Genomic DNA, 26980 nt, shown 5'->3' with positions numbered 1-26980 from the left:
ATCTTTACTTATGTCCTTCCTCTGTCACTACCTTGTACCCCTTGTAAAGGCAGGAAACGTGTTCCTCAGTGAATAACAAAAATAGCGTATTTTGCTCCCTTGTGCTTTGAGCAGTGAGTATTTCTAAATGAACAAATAATTGTATCCATGTGGAGATGCTCTGAAAAGAGAAAAATGAGATTGTCAAGTTAAAGACTGGTGATTTTATGTTATCCCACAGAATTTAGTCACAACCCATTTCAAGGTAGAAGGGGCAAACAAATCATCTAAGTACAAAACCAGATAGATAGCAAGTGGAGGGAGGACTAGATCAATTAAGGTCTTCCTACTTAGTGGCTTCATGTTGGTCAAAACCAAGCCTTATATTATTGGCTTCATGTGCCATAGTTGCGAAAATCAACATCTAGCCTCAGCCTGGCCAGGAGCAGTGAAAATATCCTTGGAGCTGCTTTGCCAATACTAACTCTTGACTTCCACCTCTTATAGGTACCAGCTTTAGAGAATGACAAGGTTAGAATATTTTCTCCTTTCTGTTTTAACATATTGGATTTTTATAACACTCAAATCATTGTATTGTCTGGGGCTACCGGAAACTTAGATCAGTGGTTTTCAACTGCTGTGCTGCAAGAATTTTTTTTAAAACATGCAATACTGCCCTAGTCGGTTTGGCTCAGTGGCTAGAGCGTCGGCTGCAGACTGAAGGGTCTTAGGTTTGATTCTGGTCAAGGGCATGTACCTCGGTTGCAGGCTCTATCCCCGGCCTCTGTTGGAGTACATGCGGGAGGCAACCAATCCATGTGTCTCTCTTCCATCACTGTTTCTTTCTCTCTGTCTATCCCCCTCCCTTTCACTCTCTCTAAAAGAATCAATGGAAAATATCATCGGGTAAGGATTAACAACAACAACAAATATGCAATACCTGACTATTTAGTCAGGCGCACAGACCTCTTTCCCCCTTTTTTTTAATTTAAAAAAAAAAAAAAAAGGACAACAGCCAATGTAACAATAGCTGTCTAGTGTGGATGATTCAAAATTATACCGTGTTTTGTTTTTTTTGTCAGATCGGCAAAAAATATATTTTTTGCCATGCCCCAGAATTTTAGTAATTAGTTTGTGTGCCGTGAGATGAAAAAGGTTGGAAATCGCTGACTCAGATTGTGAGATAGCGGTGGCTAACGGCACATTTCAGCTCCTCAGTGTACCAGCTGTCTGACTTTGGGTAAGTCACTGAACTTCTGTGCTCCGGTTTCTCCTCTGGGAGTTGGGATTGGGTAATAATAGTAACTGCCTCATAGAATTGTTACAGTGCATGAACTAGTTCATTCATGGTTAGCGCTTTTCTGGAACATTGGAAATGGTCGATAAATGTTAGCTGTTGTGATGATCATGGAATGAATACACAAATCGCTTGAGACACCTTTATGCCATCATTATTTTCTTTTTCTTGATAAGGAGCATGTTCACTGACATTTCATAATGAAGACAGTGATGGAGATACATTTCAGTGGGATCTGGAAGGTTTGGTTATGTAAACATTGGACCTCCCAGATGGAGGAAATGGTGTGAGTGAACTCTGACAGGAGAAACCTGGGATTGTCCCAGGAAAGGGGAGGAATTCAGGTGGACTGCAGTGTAATGTGCTCCATGGGGAGCAGTGGGCGGTCTGGTAGGAATAGAGATTTGGGGTTAGCCAGGGGTGGGCAAACTTTTTGACTCGAGGGCCACAATGGGTTCTTAAACTGGACCGGAGGGCCGGAACAAAAGCATGGATGGAGTGTTTGTGTGAACTAATATAAATTCAAAGTAAACATCATTACATAAAAGGGTACGGTCTTTTTTTTTTAGTTTTATTCATTTCAAACGGGCCGGCCCCTGGAGGTCCTGAGATGGCAGGCCAGGGTTTGGGACTGTGGGCCTTTGAGTACTGAGATCCCTTTGCCGGCGAGGCACAGAGGGGATTAGAGGGAACAGGACCTGGGCCAGGAGACAGCTGGGAGGCTGTTGAATTAGTAGGACTGGAGAAGAGGAGGTGGCATTGCTAGCACTTCGGAATGGATACAGGGGATAGGTGGGTCTCAAGCATAGGTAAGTGCCGCTAACAGGCACAGGGAACTCTGGCGTAAGGGTGGTTTAGGATAGAGGAATATGATTTCAGTTTGGTGAATGTCGACTTGAGGTACATACAGATAGGACAACCCCCCAAAAAAACACCCCTTTGATAGAAATTCAGAAGTGAATGCAGACAAAGAGATCAGCTTCAGAGATAAAGCGCCCCCGTTCTGAGAGGCTAAAGACAGAACAGAGGAGATTGCCGGAGACCACGCCCACAGACTCAGAAGGAACCCCACATTCTTTGGACAGAAGCAGCTGGGGCACGAAGCAGGAAGCAGGGAGTGGTAAGCGCTGGAGTGCGGGGTTTGATTCCGCTGCTCTGTGAGAGTTAGCCCTCTCCTCACATTTCCTACGTGCCTTCCAGTTTTTCAATCTGTTCATGGACCAAAGGAGAAATGCCGGTTTCCCTTTTCCCCATCACATACTGATGGGCAGTAACTCCCAGGATTCCTTGAATACTGGGCCGAGAATTAAATTAAAATGGCATTATAACATTTACATCTTTTTTTGTTACAAAGTTAGAAGACGGAGACTCTGAAGACATACCTTCAAATTTAAAAAAAATTTCAGGACCAAACTGTTTTATAACCCTTCATTTTGTGTGTGGTTTTTCTGTGGGTATAAAAATACTCAGTGGATGTGGGGGTGGTTTCTCGTGTTTTGGAAATGGTGAGAATATGAGATGCTGAGCACTGGGTCCTGGGATGAGAGCTATAATTACTAACTGATCCTTTACCAGGATTGGCTCCTGGGTGGATATCTGAGTTTAAAAACCCAACACTTCGGAATCCCGAGCAATGAGCCACTCCCCATCCCGATCCCTGGAAATTAAAATTGTGGCGGAGAGGAGAGGGGAGGTAGGATGATGGTTCTTCTGGGCCTTGTCTCCTCTTGTGCCATTTGCCGAGTGTTCGAATCAGGGATGTGACTGAAATGAAGGCTGGTGTGGCTTCTCCTAGCCTGACACACAGCAGCCACTGCACAGCTGTGATGGAAAGAGGTCTAAATATAACCCAGACTCATTTCAAATCCTCCTCCCCCAAGTCTTGGCGGATGTGGTACACGCCCTAAAAATACCTGCTGTCTGAGCCTTGAGGTATCTGAAGAGGAAGGGACGGGTGAGAGTGTGGTATTTGGGGGCGGACGGGCCAGCTACCAGGCCTGCTGCCGACTGGGGCCTGCTCCGGAAGCTGTTGGTGAGCTGCCCACCGTGCCATCCTGTTCAAGGATAAGTGCCCACTCTTGAGGCTCGTATTCACTGTTGGCAGGTTTCAAGGAAACTATTCATAGACTGAGCATCTGTTCTCTGTCCCATTGACCTCAAGCCTGCAGCTGCCACCATGGTATTCAGGCAGCGTGATGGCTTTCAGTCTTGTTCAGAGAATCAGGATTTTAGAGCTGGCAAGGACCTTAGACATTATATTGTTCATAAAACAGTCCCTTAAAATCACTACGTTCAGGGAATCACATTTCTCTGCCTCTGTAGTGACCCTGGCGATTTGGACGTGGAGTCTCAGTCCCAGATTACTAAAAGAAATCCCTCCCATCGTTATCTAACACAAATAGGCGTAAAGAAAACCTGCATTTTATTTTTTTTAAATGTTGACTAAGTGACCCTGGCCAATGCTTTTTTTTTTTTTTTTTATTAAACTGTAAATTTGAGGCTCTTTTTTTAATCTCAGTTTTAGCATTTTGAATATAAAGTTCATTGGCAACATAGCCAGAACACCAGGAGTCGTGTTTTCAAGAAGGCTTTCAGTATCTAGTTTCTGGAATCCCAAGCCATAACTGTGGTATTGTAACTGAAGGACCATCGCTGACCTCTGCTTTCCTGGGAAGGAAAGATTTCGCAGATCATCTCCAACACCCTTGGGATGCCTTCAAAGTTATGGAGGCAGTAGGCATCTATATATATAAAAGCCTAAGCGACTGTTCGACCGGTAGCTGTGACGTGCACTGACCACCAGGGGGCAGATGCTCAACGCACAGGCATGGAAACATGGAACAGACTGATGAATCTCAGAAGGAAGGGGGTCGGGGGAGGGCGGGAAGAGATTAACCAAAGATCTTATATGCATACTAGAGGTCTGTTGCATGGATTCGTGCACTGGTGGGGTCCCTTGGCCTGGCCTGCGGGGATTGGGCTGAAACCCACAATCCAACATCCCCCTAGGGGTCCCGGATTGCGAGAGGGTGCAGGCCAGGCCGAGGGACCCCCACCAGTGCATGAATTCGTGCACCGGGCCTCTAGTCATTTTATAAAACGGCATAACTCACCCAACTTTTGAAATGTATAACTGCCTGATCCCGCCTCCTTCAGTAAACTCTGAGACGGTTGGATGAGGAGCCTGGCTAGGAGCCAGGTAGGGGAGAGCAAAGAAGCCCTCAGAAGCCTGCCCAGCTAATGGGGGAGATGGGATCAGTTCATGTGCTGAGTGGTTTTAAATATGTGACATTATGGTAGTTGCAGAATTTCCATAGTTGTAAGAAGAATGTACCCTCCACTGTGAGCGTCTCAGAGCTTCTTCCATGTATCTGGAAGAGTGTTATTTAGTTTTTACTGTGGGTTGAACGTCATTTGAAAGTTTTTCTTGAGTGTTCAAAGCTACCAGAATGGTTGGAGTTTTTTAAGTCTCGTACTACGTATCTGAAATAGTCACCTCTAGAAGCTCAATTTTTTCCCCTGGATCAGTGCACGTGTAACCGGGAGTAAGGTGTGCTGGAGACCATTCCCTTGAGATTGGATGTGATTTTGTGGAAAGAGCGTGGCTTTGGATTGTTAATCCCTTCAGTTGTGTAGAAGCCAAGGAGGGCGTGGGTAGAGAGGCCAGCTCTTTCTCCCAGGCACGCCAGGAAGAAAGGAAGGGAGAGGGTGTTGTCCATGCGTGTGGTACCCAGGTGGCACAGTTCATAGATTCTCAAACATTTCCCCTCTGCAATTCCAGAATGAAGAGCTCCGAAACTTGTCCCTCTCTGGCCATGTTGGATTTGACAGTCTTCCTGACCAGCTGGTCAACAAGTCGACTTCTCAAGGGTTCTGTTTCAACATCCTGTGTGTTGGTAAGTGACTCATCACCTGCTGCCGGGCGTGGAGTCTGACCTTCAGCTGGCAGGTGCCTGTGAGAGAGACTCATTTCAGGGAAATAAGCAGAATGACATTTTCACTTTTTTTTTTTTTTCATTAGTAAAGCAGGACAATAGTACCCACTGTCTATATGTCCCACCGTTACAAAGGTTCTTGTATTTGGGTGCATGCTTTGTAAGTTTTGTGGTGTTACTCAAACTGGTTTTACTTAGTGGTCAGTTTAATGTTGTTATTAAATCATTTATTTTCATTTTTGATAGGGGGAGGGACTTAGACCCTAACTAGACACTAGTTAAAAGCAGGAACTGAGATGTACATACTTAGTAAGACCACTCAGAAGCCTGTTAAGCATGTGTTGCCAGGGTCCCTAACTGCAGTGCACTAATAACCTCCATTAGGGGTCTTTTAAAAGATATTCTACATACAGTAAGTAAAGTCTGAAACTACTCTAACTACTTTAATAAACTTACAGTGTTTAAAATGTTTGCTTTGAGAGCAAAAGACAATCTAAAATTCTGTTTCATATTTGAAATAAACTTTGTGCCCAATTGTCAGATTAACCTTTCATCCTTAAGTTGGAATCTAAAATTGACCTAAATTTATTCCTGGTAGACAAATGGCAAAGGTTAAAGAGATCTGGCTTACTTGTATCCTCAGTACATTTTATTCATACCCTTTAAAACATCACACATTAGCCTAGGCCTCTGGCTGTGGTATTTTTCTTCTTCTCTCTAGTCATATCCCTTTTAAGCCGAGAGGAGGAAGGTAGAAAAGGAGGTGGGAAAAGGGGGAAGGCAGAAATACAGCTCTCCTGTTGATCTGAAGCAGAACTGTTCCCGGGACAGATGATGGCCTTTCCTGTGACAGGTCGCTCCAGATGAATGAGGGGCCCGGCTGAGCCACAGGGCAGTGGTTTGGATGGCACTGGTTTGTTGCCATTGTCCTCTGGGCATGTACCCCCAAGACTTCACTCTGAGGTAGAGCAACAAGAATGCTGTGTTTCTGTAGAGCCCAGTGGACACAGGCTTGGCAGAATGTACCAGACTCACTTCTCTTGTCCAAGGAAAGTGAAATGAATTTAGAAAAGGTGTGCACTCCATGTAAAAACCACCATTTTTTGCCCTGACCGGTTTGGCTCAGTGGATAGAGCTTTGGCCTGTGGACTGAAGGGTCCCAGGTTCGATTCCAGTCAAGGGCATGTACCTTGGTTGCAGGCACATCCCCAGTAGGGGATGTGCAGGAGGCAGCTGGATGATGTTTCTCTCTCATCAGTGTTTCTAACTCTCTATCCCTCTCCTTTCCTCTCTGTAAAAAATCAATAAAATGTATTAAAAAAAAAAAAAAAAGAACCACCATTTTTTAATATGATACCCATGGTGGGGAGGGGCAGGTGTTTCCCTGTTTGGAAGTATTTGAACATGTTGCATGCAGCTGCTGCACTGGGTGCTCATCAGCAGAAAGCCACCATTGATGGGCACACGGACCGACTCGCTCTCTGGCGTGAGGTCCGGGACCAGGCAGCCAGCTCTCCTGCTTGCTTTCTCCTTTTCCCTACGTGAAGTGAAGCCGTTTAACATTCAGCAGGGCGCCTCCTGAGTGGCAGCTAGTTCTACAGCGTGGCATAAATGAATTGCCTTTTCTCTTACAGTAAATGCTGCTTGCAGAGCCTGCAGTTCCTCATTAGCATAGCAATTTGTTGGCAATTTGTTGATTTTTTTTCTATTGAAAAGTGGGCTGAATTGTAGGCTGATTACTATTCTGGCTTCTCTTCCCTGCCTCCCCCAGCCTCGTCTACAAAATCGGCTTCACAAATACATGTGAGAGTTCTGTCCCAGCCCCTGCAGGTTGGGAACTTTCCAGGGGCACTGGGCTTGCTGGGCGGACCTGGTTTGACAGGGTGTATGGTGTGCAGTGGGTGTGTTGGTTCCCGGGCTGACCCCTTGTGTTAAATAAGTAGCACAGGTATGATGCTGGTCGGAATTCCTCCCAAGCCACGTCCGTGCTGCCCTGTTGGATTTGCAGAGCAGCTGCTATTTTGACTCACTTGGGTGGGTAACAATACCTATGATTCTTAGATTTTTTTAGATTCTGGTTCTATTCTTAGACATGTTTAAAATTAGTTTTTCAAACTAACAAAAATAGTGCATACTTTCTGTTTAAAAAAACAACCCCCTCCTTTTTGTTTTTCACCCGCATTTCCATTCCACAGAAATAACACTGAAATCCTTCTAGAAACTTTCTACATCGTTCTGTATTTGGAAATTATTTTTGGAGGTTTAAGAAACAACACCAATTTATTACTATTAGTATTATCTTGTGGTTCTCTACAAGGTCAAGATGTGTCCCCCTGGGCTCCATTCAAGGCATCGGCCTACATTCAAGGCATTGGCAGGACCACAGTCCTTTCCAGAACCTCTAGGACAGCGGTCGCCAACCGGTTGTCCGTGGTTCACTGGTGGTCCATGAGGTCTGAAAGGTTGGCGACCACTGCTCTAGGGGAGACTGCATGTCCTTGCTTTTTTAGCTTCTAGTAGCTCTTGGAGCCTCCATTTTCAAAGCCAGCAACATTGCACTTCTCTCTCTCTCTCTCTCTCTCTCTCTCTCTCTCTCTCTCTCTCTTACTGCTCTTGTAGTAGGAAAATTTCCATGGAGAATTGCTAAAATCCAGTTTAAACTCAGTTAAGACTCTTCCTCAACCCCCAACACTGAAAAGGCCATATATTGAATGGTGGCCTGAGTCCTCAGGGAGGGAGATGGGGTAAGCCCAGCTCCGAACATAAGAGGTTCCCATGGGGAAGAAGACTTGACCAGAAGGCAGACGGGCATGAGAGAGGCACACACTGGGCAGGTACAGCAGCTCTTTCACAATTATATAAGAACTTATTAATTTTGGTTTTAGAGCCCATGCGGCTCATATTCTTCTGTGTGTGTGTGGTTTTTTTAAAATATATTTTTATTGATTTCAGAGAGGAAGGCAGATGATGGAGAGAGAGATAGAAACATCAAAGATGAGAATCATTGATCGGCTGCCTCCTGCACGCCCCACACTGGGGATGGAGCCCACAACCTGGGCATATGCCCTGACCAGGAATTGAACCGTGACCTCCTGGTTCATGGGCCAAAGCTCAACCACTGCGCCACACTGGCCGGGCTGTGTTTTCTTTTTCTCACTCCACAGTAAGTCCTGGTTGTCCTTCCCTGCCAGTATATCAAGCCAACAGATTCTTTTCCATAACTCTTTGGAGCCCTGTGGTCAGAGCCAGCATCAGCTCTTTGGGACACAGGGGTGTCAGCATTAATATTAAGCATACTTATCCTCAGAGCGTGGAATGCATCAAATCTTTTTACCATAAATATTTTACAGCAAAGTATCTGTATAAGAAAACAACTCTCTGCCAATCAATGGTCCATCTATTTTTAAAGTAAGAGTCTGTGAAAAAAGCGTTCTAGCTTCTGACAGTCCTCAGAGGAATAGGTGTCATATTTAGCTTAAGAGCATCCATGGTACTTTCTTTCCTCCTTGTCATCCTACTGTCTGTTTGTAATTTTTTACACAGTATGTGTGTGTTTGCTGTTTACAGCACCATTAAATTATTTTCATGTGATAAGTATGGAAGGGACTTGAGGATTTTTTAAAAAGTTATGAGCCTAGTAAGGAAACTGATGATGTTTCTCAAAATTTGTTTTGTGGCAAGATGTACTGTGGGTCGCAAACAGAGGAAATGAACCGGGGCAGAAACGAATCCTGGCATGAGCTTAGTCTGGTTTTAGAGGCACCGAATTAAATGTCCGTTATCAGCATCCATCTCTGTGGAGCTCTGGAAAGAAATGTAACCAAGAGTGAGAGTAGTGTTCACTGAACCAGGAAGGGAATTCTTGAAGCTAAACTGGGTGCCAGAACACCCGGGAGTTCATAGTTCCCTCCCTCTCCATCTTGCTTGCAACACACTGAATCACCCCAAAGCTGCACTTCGGTTTAAATGAAGCCTTTTCTGTCTTCCCTAGGCTGTATTACTCCAGAGAATCTAAATTAGTGTTCAGCCTTTCTTCACAATTTAAAATGTAAATATCTTTCCCATTCATTTTCCAAAATGACACTAGCTCTGCGAGAAACTTCAGCATTGATGCAGCCGTATGTGGGGTCTCTGTGCACATGCAAAGAGGGAGAAAACCCCTCTTTGGAAGGGGAACCAGCTCAATAGCAGGGCCAAAGTAATTAACGATGCATTTTGAAAATAGATATTTTTAAAGTAACTCAACAATAATTGTTTTGAGGGAATGACAGAAGAGGAATAGAAAACTCACCAGTTTAAGATAATTTTAGTCAAGGCTGTAGTGTCAACATAAACTGTAGGATTTTACAATCAAATCGTGAACTTTCTTTTATCCCATCTTGCTTTTCTAGGAAAGCATAGAAAGTGGTCTACAGGGTGAAATGAATGAGTAAATGAATAAAGATACAATTAACCCCCCAAAGTAAAGTGAAGTCAGAGATAGAGTCAGAACTCAAAGCCATCAGACCTGCCTATCAGGAATGCGTTTGCCTTTCAGCCAGCGGTCAGAGCATGGAGGAAAGCCGTTCAGCAGATATGTATTGAGCACATGCTATGTGCCAAATATGTTAAAAGTTTAACAATGACAGATTTATAGTATCTGTGAAACACAATTTCAGCTGAAAAAAGGTTCTCCCGGGGGTTTTCAGAAAAGATAAATGTCCCCACATCTAGGCCTAGGTTCCTGAGTGTCCCCGGGTCAGTGTAATGGATCCATGCGATGCCAAGTGTCACATGCTTTTTTCTTTCAAATCCCTCATGCAGGCTGGTGGGATTAGCCAAAGCATGTTTCATCAAAGGCGATTCTCTGAGGAGATAAAATGACACAGCTTAGGTACATAGCTCTCTGGTTGTCTGGCTCCAACCAAGAATAAAATTGAGAATCTTTAGAGCAGGTGGCAGACCTTCCTGCACAGTTACTTGGCTAATCATTCCAGTACTCAGCCTTGGCCGTCAGAGTAAAAATGCTGCATCATAGAGCAACTATTTGGTCAATCTACAATTCCCTTCTAGTTAATTAATAATATATAGTCCTTCTGCTTGTTTGTTGTTGTTGGGTTGTTTTTTTTTTGCTTGTTTGTTCTTTCAATGTCCAACTAAGAGCTTGTAGATTTAAGTAAGCCTGAGAGATCAGAACGGAAGAGGTGGGGCTGCTTTCCACTGTGATGTGGGTGTCATGCTCACCAGCATCTGCGGGAGCAGAAAAACAGAAGCCAAGGGGGGGCGCTTCAGAAGTAAATCTCTAATTATTCTAACAACTAAGCATTTAGGTAGATGAATTTACAACAGAAAAAAACACACACACACACAAAACAGCACACTCACGTGGAAAAATCTACCCAAGTGGCAAATCTCAGCATAAAAGATCATCAGGATCATTTTTCTTTCCAATTAACTTTTAATAAAGGCCAGGTATTCTGCTAAGGAGTTTGGAAATGCTTCAACGTTGGTGTTAGTCATTCATTTTCTCAAAATATTGTTACCGCTGTTTAGTGTGAATTGGAACCGATGCCTGGTAGGCTTTCAGTTACTCAATTAGAATGAACAAAAGTATTCTTCTCAAAGGTAGAGACAATGTCCTCCTTTTGGAGGCTGGAGAGAGGCCTCAAAAACTAATGCATTGAAAACTCTCCTAGTTCTAGGATTACTTTGATTCCAAAAGCTGTCATTTCTTACTGAACTGCTTTTGGTGAATCACGATTACTGCTTCTGGAGTAGATGTATCTAATTACAGCTCTGAAAAGCACAGAGCATAGAAATGGAAAGTAAAGCACTCTGAAATTTAAAGGAACAGTGGTTTTTCCAAACCATTGATTAACCCTGTGCTGTAAGTAGGGCCTGGAATGCTAATTGTTCATAATTTCCTCCCTAATGTAAATGATAAATTACCTTAAAAAAAAAAAAAAAAAGCCTGGTGTTCCTGATTGACGCGTGCTTAACTAATTCTCAGCCAAGTCAATGAGATGGTAATTTCAGTCCTGTCATGGTAACCCAGAGTCCCTACCAGGGAAATTGAAGGCTTTATTGCTGTCCTTAGGGAAAGAAAGTTGAATGGATCACTGTCTACAGACAGAACCTTTACCTTATAAGGCAGTACTGCTGTCGTCCCTTTGTCTCTGGCCTGAAAATAGGTAAATCGTGAAAAGAAGTTTGCTGCACTTGAGAAAGGTACACATGTAACAGGTATGTAAAATGCCTGGAGTACCTACCTATCAGATTGCCTACCTGATTCTAAGTATCTTAAGAGTGGGAGCCCTGTTTTGTTTCTGTATCCATTACTCAGTAACTTTGTTTTGCTCAAAGTTATTTTGTTAAGCCATGAATCATGGATATGAGCAGCGTTGAGCTCTATCATGTTATGTTAGGGAGCACAGACTAGTATAGATTACTCTTACTACGGGCCTTTTTGGTAAGAACACTCAGGAAGGTAAGGAAGACAGGAAAATGTCTCAACTGCTACACAGGCAGACTTCATGGAGATCTGGAATGACATTCAGGATGTTACCGAAGTTCGCTCAGTGTCTGCTGTCTCTTTTTAGTCACCATTTTATGCCCAGCACCTATCCTTGTCACATAGTAAATGCTCAAGTATTATTAGTGACTAGAGGCCCAGTGCACGAAAATTCCTGCACTGGGGAGGAGTGTTCCCCTCAGCCCGGCTTGCCCTCTCTCACAGTCCAGGAGCCCTCAGGGGATGTCCTACTGATGGCTTAGGCCCGCTCCCCACGGAGAGCGGGCCTAAGCCGCAGTCTGGCCTCCCTCTGTGGGAGGCGACCAGGCTGATTAGGGGAAGGCGCTGCCCCCATCACCCCGCTGCTGCTGCCACTGCCGGCCATGGCAGCTGCCTGAGCCCCGAGCCTCGAAGCCACTGTAGCTTTGTCTGGATGGATGTCCAGAAGACATCTACCCTAATTAGCATATTACCCTTTTATTAGTATAGATTGAATTTCAGACACTAAGCTCTATTGTGTCTATCTGCTCTCTTTCTCCTATATTCCCAGCTAATAGTCTGTCAACATCTTCAGTTTACCTGAAGCCTTTGCTGCCTCATGGCTTCTGCTTATTCACTTCTCTCTGTATAGCTTTTCTTATGCCATTGCCATGTGTGCAGATTGTGTATCTCTCACTGCAACTGCCAAGGAGGGGAGTTCTGATTGGATAGACAGGTCACTGCCCAGGATGGGGCACTGTCTCAGAGCATCATGATTAGGCTTCCGTGGGTGCCTCTGTTCAGGGGGCTAGCCCTGGTTTCGTTACCTGTGGTCACTAGGTATAAAGTATTGTCTTGCTCATAAGAGGAATGTGGTTATGGCAGACACTTAGAATATTATTCCCATCATAGTAAATTAGAGTCTGATTGGTATTCATTCAGTCATGTTCCAGGTCAGATTCTATGGCATGGGAGAATACCACAGCAGGCTAGTTCGTCGCATTCCCAGAACGTGGCACAGAGCTTGGTGTACAGAGTAAGCAATGGAAAAATACTGGCTGCATGAAGGCTGAAAGGAGAGGAAATGCTTTGATCTTGTATGTATCCGGGGCCCGATGGGCAAGGTCAAAAAGTAAGGCAAACATACTTGACCGACTCATTCTCTAAGTGAATCATTGTAGTCCATGGCAAACCACACAAGGCTGCTCCCTAGAGAAAGCTCAAATCCAGAAAAACGCCACCCTACTTCACTTTTGCTTTATGTTGGAAAACAGTGAGTAATACGGAACTTATAATTAAGTGGATTTTGCCATTACAGTGGGAGACTTGCCTCAGGGCTGTAAATCCCAGAGTTCCTTTTTCTCCATGCAGTTGTCACCATCCTAACAGGCATCATCGAAACCCGTTAGAAGAGGACCTGTTCCTGGGATTTGCCGGAAGGGCTGCGGCATATTAGCATGTTCAAATTGAGTTGGAAACCTAATTGGGAGATTTTCCAAATTCAAAATAAAAAGACTTTCCTATGGATAACGTTCTTTGATTTCTACTTCCCCTTTTCTGCCATCACATATTGAATCACTAACACCAGCACCATGACAAGGGTGGGGTGGATTCTTTCTCCTTGCCAACTATTTTTGACTCAGAATTAATTTGGAATTAGAATGAAGGAGAATTTTGCTTGGTTTTTCGATGAAGGTCGGGCTAAAGTTCTTTGTAGCTCCACATTTGTGTCTCACCATTTGATTAGTATAGTGGTACCAGGTACCTGCCACTCTGCTCTGCACATATTAGGGTCTCGGTAAACACTTAATGACTTAAATTATCAAGGTGAATTAATAAGGCCACTGTCGCAGGTCATTTAACATGATTCAGTTTCATTGTTTCAGACATCACTGTGAAACGGGGAGAACTCTCTAGTAAATGTTTACCACCTGGACTCCAGCTGAATAGGAAAAGACAATGAGGATAATATAGAGGATGCACACAAATTCATAAACTATAAGTGGAAAATATTGGACAGTCCGTTTTTTCTGTAATAGGAAAGTCAGGATGCTTTGTTGGCTCAGTGTAGGTGTTCGTCACACAGACTTGGGTTAGAACCCTGCTGTGCCACTGAATAATGTGACTTCAGGCAGGTTACCTACACCCTACCTGAGCCTTCGTGCCCAGCTGTGAGACGGAGGGGACAGGAGCACCTCCTTGCTTCATGGAGGATTGTGATGGGGTTTAAATAGGTCACGCGTTGGAAGCTCTGGCCACAGCGCCTGGCACAAAGTCAGCACTCAGTCACTTAGCGGGTGTGTGATTGTTGCTGTTACTCTCCAAAGTGTTGTTTTGAAAATGTAATTCTTTATGACAGCAGTACCTGGTATCAGATAATTCAGTATAAATGGAATATGTCTCTTCCTAGTAACAGAAATTCAACAGTATAATTTCCTGTAGGTAGCAGTTTTACACACCAACAATCAGGAGAAGAGATACCCTTTATATCTTTGTAATGTACACACAGGTTGTTTCTCTAGAGCCAAAGAAGAGTATCTTGATCTGTAAGTTCAAGATCTTTTCTGCTCAATAGTTTCTAAAGCTAATTATTATGACATTCCTAGGGAGGTATTCGATAAAGCTCACCTGGAAAGAACTGTCTTTTCGTGGAGGGATTACTGGTGGTAGTGGCTTTTTTAGAAGTTGTACAAACATGGTTACGAAACACTCGTGCGAGGCACTGACACGTTCTCCGATTCCTCCCCTGTGGTCATGTAGGTGAGACGGGCATCGGCAAGTCCACGCTAATGGACACTTTATTCAACACCAAATTTGAAAGCGACCCCGCCACTCACAATGAACCAGGCGTCCGGTTAAAAGCCAGAAGTTATGAGCTTCAGGAAAGCAACGTCCGGCTGAAATTAACCATCGTGGACACTGTGGGATTTGGAGACCAGATAAATAAAGATGACAGGTATATCTTGGGATTTTGTGGGGATATAAATGGATGAAGCAATAACATGACCCATCCCTGGTAAATTCAAAGGCTGAGTGTTCACTGATGATGGTAGTTGGTCCCACTCTATCGATGAAAAGATGACACGTTCTTGTCCTGAGACATTTTCTTAAAGTCAGAATCAGCCTGTGTGATTGATTCCAGCTAGTGTAAGCGGAAAGGGGATGTGCTAGAAGGGATAAGGTAACTTATGGCATTTTTCCAGGAGGGCCATGGAACCAGGTTTGGGGGATTTCCCGTCGGGAAAATCAATTTAAAGGAACAGAAACATACAACTGCCCCACAGGACAGTTAGTGGAAACCCCTACCGCCAACCACCTTGTGGCCCTGGGCTAGGTCCCTGGAACCTCCACCAAGTGTGTCCAGATAACCAGGGGCCTCCACCATCGCCTGCAAGAAGAACCCTTCCCCTGCGTGACTTCTGCCTCGGGTTGCTCCTGAACACCCTAAGCGAAGGAAACATTTTTATGAAAGATCTGTTGAGAAAATCTTAGTTTCTGGCTGACTACTTTAAATGTTCATTTTATCTCAAAAGAAGTTTGAGAAAGTTAAAATAAAACTGTCCGAGGCCCAAAGATGTTTCCAGGAGGGGGCTTCCAGAGACATTTTTGAGCGATGACAGCATTGTGGGAATAAAACACCCAAGTCAACAAATGATGGTGTGTTTACTCAGAGCTCAGAAACTTCATTAGCACCAGGGCTTTTCCTGTTTGGTTTTTTATTCAAAACTATGTATATTATATACATGTGTTTTGTATAAAGGAACTTGAACTATTTTTTTATCTAGAAATGTGCATTGCCTAGATAGATGGGGGGAGGGGCAAAAGTAGGTTATAGTTTTTGTATGGAAAATAATACAATAATTAATAAATAGTAATACAAGAATAAAGTCTGTTTCATGCACTCACAACTGAAAACCTACTTTTGCCCACCCTGTATTTTAACTATCGCTTATCTATATGAGCACCATGGTAATGAAAAAGAAATACTTAATTCCTTATGTAGCTGAGCACTGAGCTCTATTTTATCTATAGAGCAATTTAAATGCTCTTCAATAAACATTGTCCGGTAATAACAGAAGAACGTGTTAGATATAGTGAGAGATGTTATTTTGCTGGTCAAAATGGACTATCTGTACATTGTGTAGGGGTTGGGGACAGCTGAGCTCAGGCCCTGCAGCTGAGCAGTTGCTCTTAACTTAAGACCTCAGTGCCAAGCAATGATGGCGAGGTTACTGCCTGAAGGCTGTTGGTAATGCCAAGTGGAGTGGATGAAGAGAAAACCCTGGCGACCAGGTAAAGAGCACAGGTGCATTGTGGGAGCCCGGGAGAGAGCTGGGGCCCCTGGTCACTGTGGAATCACAGTGCACACTCAGAGCAAGGCGTGTCTCCATCTCCGACCCGCACGGTTTCTCCCTGGGGTTAAAGTGTGTGCACACCGTTGGGAAGGCAGCAACTGGACCTTTTCAGGATCCCTTTCTGCAGGAATGAGACTATCCTCCAGCATCCTGCTGCTAAGATTCCACGTGCTGTTCTGGCTCAGAGTCATGCCTCAGTCCTGCCCCTACGTTTTTGCCCGCCTCTAACCAGGGACTTTCCCTTAGGCGGGTGGGTTTGCACTCACCTGCACCGACCAGCCAGTGGCTAGTCCTGTGCCGATCCTCATCGCTGCAGCTGGAGGCCTCTTTAAGAAATTATCTGACTCATTTGGGTCAAATAGTAGTTTCCAAGGAGACTTAGAAGAGAGGAAGTGTGATATTAACCTAACCTAGATACCAAATATTGTTTTTCTTCTGAAATTTCTTGACAGCTGTTGCATAACCTCTTTCAATGGCATTTAGAACTCTGTGCCCCAGAAGTCAGTGTGGACACTATGGGCTGTAAACCCAAATGACTACTGTTTAAAATAGTTGTTCAGATAGGCCCTGCATCCATCCAAAAATTGGAAGTGGGATATGCATTTTTGCGTTGATATGTAACCGTATGGTAAAGGATGTGCTGTTTCTCCGAACCCATGATTATTTTACTAGTGTGGGGATTAGGCAAGCTTTTCTGCCATTGATGCAAGACCTCAAGAATGTCCCAGTTTGTTTATATAGGCTTCAGACATGTCAGCATTCCTGCAGCATTATCTGCCTGGGACCGGGCTAGCTAGAAGGAGGCAGGAAGAGAGATCTGGTAAGGTTTCCTGTTATGTTGAGCACGATTAACTCTTTGTGGATTAAGGGCTTCCTTGTTTTGTTGTCTGTGCTCTTCAGTGAAGAAGGAAAGGGGTCTGGAGAAGAAGGAAACCAAATTTTGCTGTAGAGCTGGAAATCGAATAATTAGCCCTACATGTGGGAGGTGGAGACAGACTGTCAATGGCTTATTAACTAGAATGAGAAACAGCCCTGAAAAGCATGGGTGGTTGAAATTCACTTAGAGAGAATCCTCAAACTCATCAAGTCTTCATCAAAGTTATAAAAATGGAATTGAAGTAGACTGTTTGGTCTTTGAGTTCTAATTTTTTTTTTGACACTTTCTGGTGAAGGTAGTTGTGGGATAACGAAAATTGACTTTGGTTAACAGATAGCAAAGATAGAGAAAAATACATGGTAGGTGTCTGGTCATATATAAAATGGAGAGTCAGCCCTGAATGATGGCATTGGCTATTTTGCAAGAACGACCAGTGGGTGGATAAAAAACATTGTGTGAACATTTATTCCATCAGTTTCATAGTCAAACATTTGCCCTTTTATTGTGTTTTTAATGGCTGGAGGTATGTGAAAAAAATGAGTGGTGGGTAAACGGGAATAGCCCCATGCCATAAAAGGAAATCATGTGAAAATGGAAGGGCTAGATATGGTGTGCTCTCCCCTCCCCCCATTTCCTCTGATTTATATAGCTACAATCCAGAGATGTTAGAATTGGCCAAACAGAATATAAATAGGTGTCCTTTCTATAAGAATGGAAACCAGCAAAAGGCAAAATAGGGATTCAGTGTCCTTGTCTTTGCAACTGAAATGCTGGGAAGGGGAAGTGGAAAGGAGAGGAAGACGGGGCAGAGGATCTGTGTGAAGGGTTGTGAACCAGAGGATAACGCCTCTGGAGCTATTTCATCAACGTAATTAAATCTTCCACAAAGGACTAGTGATTTTGGTAAATAGTTCTCCTGAAGTACATTTTTTATTAGGTTAGAATGATGCACAAAATGGATGGGCTTTTGTGTGAGGGAGATAGGAGGGGGGGAACCCGAGGTTTTTGACTTGACCAGCGGTGTGAATGGAGGTGCCTGCCGTTCGCTGTGCTGAGGAACATGGGAAAGTGTGGGTTTGGGGTCAAGATGAAGTGTTTGATTTTAGACTCATTTAGTTAGAAGAGCACCTGGAGACATCGGATGCTCAGGTGAAGGATCGGGTTGGAAGTAGAGATTTGTGACTCATCATCATCAGGTGGATGGCAAGTGAAACAGAGGAAAAGCTGTGATTTTCCAGGGAGACCATGTAGAGAAAAAGGAGAAGATGGAAAGATTGGCCAGCACTCTGTAACAGGAAGTCAGAGGCGGCCCGAGCTGTAAGAGAACAATAGAGTTCTTTGGCTATGTTGAATCCAGGGCAGAAAGCATTCCTCACTTGAAATGGAGAGATGATGGGCCTGACTGGTATGGCTCTGTGGTAGATCATCAACTGATGAACCAGGAGGTCACGGTTCGATTCCAGTCAGGGCACATGCCCAGGTTGCAGGCTCAGTCTCCAGTAGGGGGCGTGCAGGAGGCAGCCCATCAATGATTCTCTCTCATCATTGATGATTCTCTCTCTCTCTCCCTCTCCCTTCCTCTCTCAAATCAATTAAAAAAATATTTCTTTTTAAAAAAGGAGAGATGGTCTGTCTTCCGTAATCTTGGAGCATCAGAATCAAACCAGAGGCTAAAAGGGAAATTAATAGAAAGCAGAACATGCTTGGACAGTGGCTGGGGAGGAGGTGCTGAGAAGCAAATTAGGAACTGGGGAGCCAGAAAGGAGCAATTGCTGTGAGCTGCTTTTCCTCCCCTGGGGGCTGAGAGGGTGCTGGGGGAGTATCTTGATTCCCCCAACACATGCCTCAGTGTCAGGAGACTGAAAGACCAGGCCCCGGACTGACAGGCATCATGGCCCTCATTGGAGGGGCCAGGCCCCTCCCTGACTGGGTCTGAGCTCAGTGGCAGGGCGGTTGCCATGGAACCAGGTGAGGGTAAAGTTCTCTTGTTTTTTCCCCTTGTCTTTTAAAAATGTCAGGCATGCCATTTCTTTTTCTTTTTTTTAAAATATATTTTATTTTTTACAGAGAGGAAGGAGAGGGATAGAGAGTTAGAAACATCGATGAGAGAGAAACATCGATCAGCTGCCTGCACACCTCCTACTGGGGATGTGCCCACAACCAAGGTACATGCCCTTGACCAGAATGGAACCTGGGACCTCTTGGTTCGCAGGCCGACGCTCTATCCACTGAGCCAAACCGGTTAGGGCAGGCATGCTATTTCTCATTTGTTGTTTCTTATATGACAGTGAAACAGTTATATCTTACTTTTATGTGCTAGTCCTTTACAGATATTAGCTCACTCGTTTACCACAATAGCTCTCTGATATAGATACCATTTTTGTCCTTGATTTATCTATGAGGAAACTAAGACACAGGGAGCTTTAGTAACTTGCCCAAAGTCACACAGCTAGTAAGTTGTAGAGTAGACTGTGGTCTGAGGTGGTCTAGCTTGAATCTATGCTTCTAACCACCATCCTGTTTAACTATCCTGGAATAAAGATGAGGATTACTATTGTTATATAATGCCTGCCTATATGTTAAAATTGAAAAACATAGAAGACTTATCAGTTGCTCATCCTTTTCATTGGAATTTTGCTTGCCATGATTGAGAACTTTATTCTTATTGCTGAGGCACATTCCACTTTTTTTTTTTTAACCTCTAGAGACTTGTCTGCTTAAAATGAACCAAGGGTTTGTGATAAGTTTCCAAGGAAAAATGTCATCATAAAGTTTTTCTGACAGTTTTGTTTTGAGTCATAAATTTGTTTGGTTTCTCTGTTTTATTTTTACTTTGGTTTTTTGTTTGTTTGTTTTTCACTTAAGGTGTCTGCTGTCATCTTCATTTTAAAAGATTTGTAGTTCCCTTCCAGGGATTTCAGTTAATTTATAGTCCTGGGGCTTAGTGTTGGAAGGTTTTTATGTTTCTTAAAGTTTAAATCATTCCTTAGCACCGTAGTAAGTTGGGGAGAATCAACCTGTTGTATTCCCAATAGGCCGGTCTCACTGCTGCTGACTAACCTCTCCTGTGCAGCTAGTCCCCTGAGGCCCAGGGGAGTTCATGGCTTATTCACAGTGACCTGTGTACCACCTGATATGCTTTTAATGATTGTGTTTACCGTCAGTTCATCGAATCATACATAATCACCCAAAAAAAGATTTGAATTACAACTTGGGGAGCAGAGGGTTATAAAATGTATCTTCAAATCGTAACATTTAGAGTTGGAAAGAACCTAGAAGATCACAGTGGTCCAGGCATTTCAGTTTATAGCTGGAATCCTGGGATGTGCCCAGGGCTTTATGAGCACACAGAGAGCCCCTAATCTCTGGAGGCACGGGCAGAGGCCCAGGCCAGGGCTCCCAATAGGAGGCGGTGCCATGTCCGGAAATTACAGACCAGTTTCATTTTGTGCACCAGTGTCAGTCAGGTGGTGCGGGCTGTCAGAATCACTTTGTTGGGACAGATTTGGAGGCTCAGTTTTGCCCCAAGAGGAAAGAATGCCGCCGCCTCTTAGCAATATCTTCAGGGGTTCCACGGGGGAATGACCGCATGCTACACTTGTTTATCGTCTGTTTTAGAGGATGCCTGTTAGGCGGGACGATGATAGGAAGGAGACCGTCCCAGGTAGAAGAGCTAGTGTGAGCAAAGGTGTGGAGACAGAGCTTGGTGTGCGAGGCTGGGCCAGAAACAGTGAGCCGGGTGGTGTGGGACGGAAGACAGAAGGCCCCGGATACAGGGAATCGTAGACATTCCTAGAGCATTGTTCCATACTGAGCTGCTGGAGAGCCTTGACTAGAAGCGTGCTGATTGGAAATGTGCTTTAGAAAACGTTCTTCTGCATTCCAGCTACAAGCCCATCGTGGAATATATCGATGCCCAGTTTGAGGCCTACCTACAAGAGGAATTGAAGATCAAGCGGTCTCTCTTCAACTACCACGACACCAGGATCCACGCGTGCCTCTACTTCATCGCCCCTACTGGGCACTCCCTGAAGTCCCTGGACCTGGTCACCATGAAGAAGCTGGACAGTAAGGTACTCACCGCCCGTCTGCTGCCCCCACTCTCCTGTCAGCTCACTGTTGTTCCAAGGCCCCAATGTATTCTCTGCTTTCAGTGTACATTTTGTTTTGTTTTGTTGTAAAAACATTTTTTAAAAACAGTTATGGGTTCACAGCAAAATTAAGGGGGAGGTACAGAGATTGCCCACATACCGCCCCCCCACCCCCATGCATAGTCTCCCCCATTACGAGCATCCCCCTTCAGAGTGGTACATTTGTTACAATTGATTAACTGCGTCGATAGATCATAATCCCCCAAAGTCCATAGTTGACATTAAACTTCCCTCTTGGTGTACATTCTGTGGGTTTGAACAAATGTGTAATGACATGTATCCGTCATTATAGTATCAGGCACAGTAGTTTTATTGCCCTGAAAACCCCCATGCTCTGCCTGTTCGTCCCCCAAACCCATAATTTGTGTTTTCTGGTTTATCGAACCATAGGGTTGAGCAATGTGAGAAAAATGCTTCAAAACTTCTCTGGATGTTAGGAGAAAACAAAAAAACAAAGCCATGTAGCAGTTTTGTTACAAAGCATTTTTAGTTCTTTTTCTTATTTTTTAAATAGTTTATTGATTTTTTTTAGAGAGAGAGGGAGAGAAAGAGAAACATCAGTGAGAGAGAAACATCCATCAATTGGCTGCCTCCTGCAAGCCCCCTCCTGGGCATTGAGCCTGCAACCTGGGCATGTGTCCTGACCAGGAGTGGAACCGGCAACCTCCCGGTGCACAGGATAACACCCAACCAACTGAGCCACACTGGCCAGGGCTATTTTTAGTTCTTACATTAGCATAGTATATGGTCTGGTAAGTTGGGAAATTACTTAGTGGAGACAGGGAAATGGTCATAAGAGGGGTTAAATTTAGGGAGATTGAAACATAAACTTATGATTTCTTTATTTCCTTAAAAACTTTCACTAAATCTCTGAAAAGGTTTGACTTTAATTTGAAGTTTAGAATGAAAAAAGAAGTTGATTTTTTATCTGTGTGGTAACAGTCCATCTTAGATGTTGAAGCTGACTGCGCCCACGAGTTGAAGAGAAGTGAAGTCCTAGTTTCAGTTTGACCCCTGAGCTTTCCACGTTGATAACCTCTCTCTCTCTCACAACATTTGAAGGAAGGAGCTGATCTGCATTTCAGTTCATTTAATTTTCCATTTTGGGATAAATGGAAGGTAATAGATTTCTGAAATAAATCAGCAGCAGACGAGAACAACCACAGAACGAAGCTATGGTATTTTCTCCTTTTGAGTTCAATACAAAGTCTTATCAAACTGGAACTAAGACTATGATAATTTCAGAAAAGATTTGCAAGTCCCTGGGAATGAGGAAAAAGAGACCTTAAGTCTAAATCGCCTGGTTTGTCTATCTACTCTGATCAAACTGGCCTAAAAACAGTGGCCCTCTGCCATTTTGTCTGTGGATATTAACTGAACAGTCAATGTGTACAGAAGATAGCCCGTGTGAGCAGCCAGCGTTTCTGTTCCTTAGGTCCCGATCCCAGTGTCCCACCGTTTCTCTCTCCAAGTGGAGGAAGAAGCCTAAGCGTGATGAGATTGGGAGTTGGTCGAGGAGTAGGTTTTTCTATCAACATGTCATCTCATTCTGGTTTATCAAGGATTTCTGATTTGGCTCTTGGGATAAAGGAGAATCAAAGGAATGCAGACGTGACCTGGAAGCCTCCCTAGAGACTCTCCTCTGGCCAGGACGGCTTTCTCACGGAGTCCGTCCCTTTTCACCTGAGCTGGGTGGAGAGCAGGGTCCCAGGTATCGGATGGCAGCAGCATCTTATTGAAGCCTCGGTACCGACCAGGGAGTGGAGGAAAGTTCATCTTAAAAGTGAATCTTTAAGAATGTATGCTGTGGACAGCGCTCACTGAAGCTGGGAGGCGAATGTCCCACCTCAGGGTCTGGGGCTTGCCCTGCAGGACACCTTGGCGCTCTTCGGGGCTTTCTGCTGCTGTTGTCAAACTTCCCTGGTCCAGGTAACGGATACCCTGAAAGCGAGCCCGGCCTCGGGCATAGGTCTCCTTCTGGCCTGAAGGAGTTGTGCGATGGAAGCTAACTTTCAAAAGAACTGGCTGGTGTGATTTTGAAAAGTTTAAAAGTAGGTGAAACCATGTTTGTTTTGGTTAATAGTTAGGTGCTCCCCTCAGGTTATCAGAAGGACAAAAGGATGTTTCCTGCATAGAGGTGAATATTCCACTGTTCTAACTAACGAAAACTCTATTTTATACTGCAAACTACTGCCAGGAACGTGCAAAAATCAAGGTCCTAAGGAGCTGGGAGGGGCCTGAAAGGAGTGGCTGGTTACTCAAGGAAAGGCGTCTTTGTTATCGCCTGTTCTCATAGAGCAGCGTCCTTTTACTCTGTGCGAGAAGCGTGAGGTAGCCCAGGAGAGGGAATGGCAAGTGTGCTTCCAGCCCGAGGTGAAGAGAAAGTGTTCGCAGGTGGAACTAAAAGATTATCCCATGTCGTCTTAATGTTGCACCTCCGTCAAAGGTCCTGTTGTCAATATCATCTCTATTCTCCAAGTGAAGTTTATCCGTTTTCACTTTCGGTTTGCTATTTTTATTCATTTGTCTGTTTTTCTCACGTTGGAATTGTATCTGTTTTATAGGTGAACATCATCCCAATAATTGCAAAAGCTGACACCATCGCCAAGAACGAATTGCACAAATTCAAGAGTAAGATCATGAGTGAACTGGTCAGCAACGGAGTCCAGATCTATCAGTTTCCCACAGATGAGGAAACGGTGGCAGAGATCAATGCGACCATGAGTGTAAGTCCTCAAGTGAGAAAGGACCAGGCAGTGATGCTCCAGCAGGCTTTTCTTCGCATCAGCATTGCAGAGCGACTAGGGCACTAGACTGGGAACTTCATGTCTTCAGTGTGGCCTAGCTCTGCCACTAGTTCCAGTCAGTTAGCCACTGTGCGACTCTGCTCTCCCATCTATCAAATGGGAGAGTTAAGCAAGGTGGTCTCACATTTCCTCCCCACTCTAACAGTTACGATTTCTACAGCGGATCTTGAAGGGAGTGCCAGCCCAGCACCGTTTCACACAGAGCAGCTTAAGGGAAGCAGATCTCTGCTCGCTGTGCCAGGGTAGGCAGAAACATGGCCACCTGCCTCGCTTCGCTTCTGAGATTGGTTCCTGCCTCTCCCCCATTTTTTTATTTTCCCCACCCTTTCCTGAATCATTAAGTAAACCGGCAGTTGAGGGTGTAATTTCCACATCACAGGGAGAAATTGGTCAGGAGATTAGTGATTAAAGCTGCAGCAGTCTAGGTGTGCCTGGGAAATCATCTCTCCTGGTGAGCCCCCATCCGGCTGGGATAGCCGCAGCGTCCCCCTGCTCTCTGAGTATCTGAGCCACAGTGGCTGTGTGTATCTTTTTTCATCGGGAAATGGGTAACTTCTGTAAAAGCAGCATTCTTTGCACACACACTGTGGATGCCCAGTAATGGTCTTTAGAATTCTTAACATTGTAGATGACCTTCAGTGAAGTGTAATTAGCAGCTACCAAAGAGCCTGGCCTTACCTGAACGCATGCTAAAATTTGATTTCGACGTGTGCCTAGTGGCAGAGGAAGCCAGTCTAAATTTTCAAATTTGTGGGAGGTGAAAGTATGTCATGAAAAATTGTCTAATCCCATCATTTTTAAATGTACTAGTGGCACTTTTAAAAATTAACAGGCTTATTGAGATATGATTGATATACTGTACAATTGTTTTTCTAGTATATTCACAGACTTGTGCAGCCAATGCCACAAACAATTTTAGAACATTTTCTTCACCTCAAAAAGAAACCATATACCTTTTAGCTGTTCATTCTCTAACCATCCCAGCCACAGGCAACCACTGACCCACTTTCTTGTCTCTACATTTGCCAATTCTGGACATTTTCTAGAATGGGAGTCATGCTGAGGTCCATCTAGAGCAGTGGTTCTCAACCTTCCTAATGCCGTGACCCTTTAATACAGTTCCTCATGTTGTGGTGACCCCCAACCATAAAATTATTTTCATTGCTACTTCTAACTGTAATTTTGCTACTGTTAAGAATTGTAATGTAAATATCTGATATGCAGGATGTATTTTCATTGTTACAAATTGAACATAATTAAAGCATAGTGATTAATCACAAAAACAATATGTAATTATATATGTGTTTTCCGATGGTCTTAGGCGACCCCTGTGGAAGGGTCATTCAACCCCCAAAGGGGTTTCGACCCACAGGTTGAGAACCACTGATCTAAAGGATTCAATGACTTGGTCAAAGCCAGGCAGTTAGTAGCAGCCCTGAGATTTCAACCCAGACCCCGGCCCCCAGTCCTGTGTTACGTTTGGCCTCATTCTTTGGGAGATCAGGTTACTCCACAAAACTGCCTCTTGTTTCTTCGGCTCTGCATGCGGACTTTTCTGTAGAGGGCTGTTTCATTTAGGGAAGATTTCTTCCTTAAAGTAATCCCACTATGACTAGGACTTTGGAAGCAAATGTACCTTTCTTCCTCTCTGGGGCTCTTACTGTATGAATTTAAAATTTAGGGATCTCATCAACGCAGAGCTCCACGCTGCCCTGTTCTGGCCACACTCGGAGTTGTCGCCCTGGCTGTCGTCCTCCTGTGGCCAGGACAGTAAGGTGCTGGAAGAGCCTGGAGTGCAGATCCTTCCTGGGAAACAGGCCCGGGGGTGTGAAAGGAAGGTCGCCATTGGGAGAATGACTGGACTTATTCAAAAGACAGAACCAAAACTGATGGGCAAAAGAGCAGAGAGGGGTTTGAGCCCATATGAAGTTTGAATGTTGGCACCACCGCAACACAACCAACACCTGATCGAAGTGACGAGTTCCCCTCACGAGTGGTGGGTGAACAACAAATTCTGCTTCAACTCACTGAGAAGAGATAACTTGGAGGGATTCCTGTACTGGGTCAAACTGAACAATATGTAAGGTCTCTTCTGCCTGTACAGTTCTCTGGTTCTGGGTATTGAGAACTTCATGTTAGTGGCACTTGACATTTTTGGCATTTAGGGAGCATTTACTATGCACCAGGTACTGAGCCTTTCTATTTCATCTTTACAACAATCCCCCGGGAGGTACTATTGTTTCTACCTCACATACTGGGGATGGCAGCCATGCACACAGGGTTGCACAGCCGTCTGTGGCGGAGGCAGGGGCTTCGCTCTGGAGCCGACATCCTCGCCCTTTATGGATCCACCACCAAGCAGAGCAGTGTGCTGTTCATGCCGTTGTCTAGGACTCGGGTTGTGATGCCACGTGTGTATTCCCCGTGGAACTGCGATTTGGGTGTCCATGTGGGATTCAGGAAGGAACATCTAATTCTCTCTGTCTATCCCTCCCCATTCTTTCCAGTCATCTTGCACGGTCAGGAAACTAAATTTGTGTTAACTTCCTTGGAAAGGAAACACCCATGAACCTTCCACTCTCTTTCTCCCTTTATCAGGTGAATAGCCATTCCCAAATTCATCTTGCTCTTTAGCAGACATTTTCCTTTTGGTCTTCATTGCCAACCACCCCTGGTGATGAAATGCCTTGTGAAATGTGGAAGGGGCTCCCTTGGCAGGTGCCCGGTCACTCCGCTTGAGTAGAAGAAGCATTTCCTTGGTCGTTAACACCAATGTGGCCAGAAGGGGCCTGGTGCTCCTGAGCTTCGGGGAGCACATTTGAGTTCCAGACTTGGAGTGTGAGAAAGAGACGTGCTTTCCTCCTTCCTGTGCAGGGTGAGACAGACGGGAGAGTATAACTATCTTGAGCAGCAGAAAACAAACACCACTTGGGCAGCCTGGGTGGAGGGTTATGCCAGGTCCTCTGTGGGAGAGGGCTTGGCTTTAAAACATTCCTCCTTGCTCGACTTATCTGCAGTGGAAGGACCCTGGGTCAGGGAACCCTCCATCATAATTCTCAGGGCAGCCATTTCAAATGTTCTTATTCTTATATGCTAATAGAAAAGAGAGA

General features: G+C 44.5%; 1 protein-coding gene across 4 annotated transcripts in view; it reads left to right on the top strand.

The window, feature by feature from the left end:
* The window catches only part of SEPT11 (septin 11), a 114771-nt gene that overhangs the window by 70173 nt on the left and 17618 nt on the right, over positions 1–26980 (top strand). For all 4 annotated transcript variants that reach the window (XM_005857440.2, XM_014544819.1, XM_005857441.2 and 1 more), the window contains 4 exons: positions 5058–5172; positions 14441–14636; positions 20799–20985; positions 23628–23789. In XM_005857440.2, coding sequence (XP_005857502.1) covers positions 5058–5172; positions 14441–14636; positions 20799–20985; positions 23628–23789 — 660 coding nt within the window. The remainder of the gene's footprint in view (positions 1–5057; positions 5173–14440; positions 14637–20798; positions 20986–23627; positions 23790–26980) is intronic.

The sequence above is a fragment of the Myotis brandtii genome, unplaced genomic scaffold, assembly GCF_000412655.1.
Source record: "Myotis brandtii unplaced genomic scaffold, ASM41265v1 scaffold111, whole genome shotgun sequence".
Classification (NCBI taxonomy): domain Eukaryota; kingdom Metazoa; phylum Chordata; class Mammalia; order Chiroptera; family Vespertilionidae; genus Myotis; species Myotis brandtii.
The sequence above is the reverse complement of the archived record's forward strand: the minus strand, read 5'-3'. Positions and strand labels throughout refer to the sequence as shown.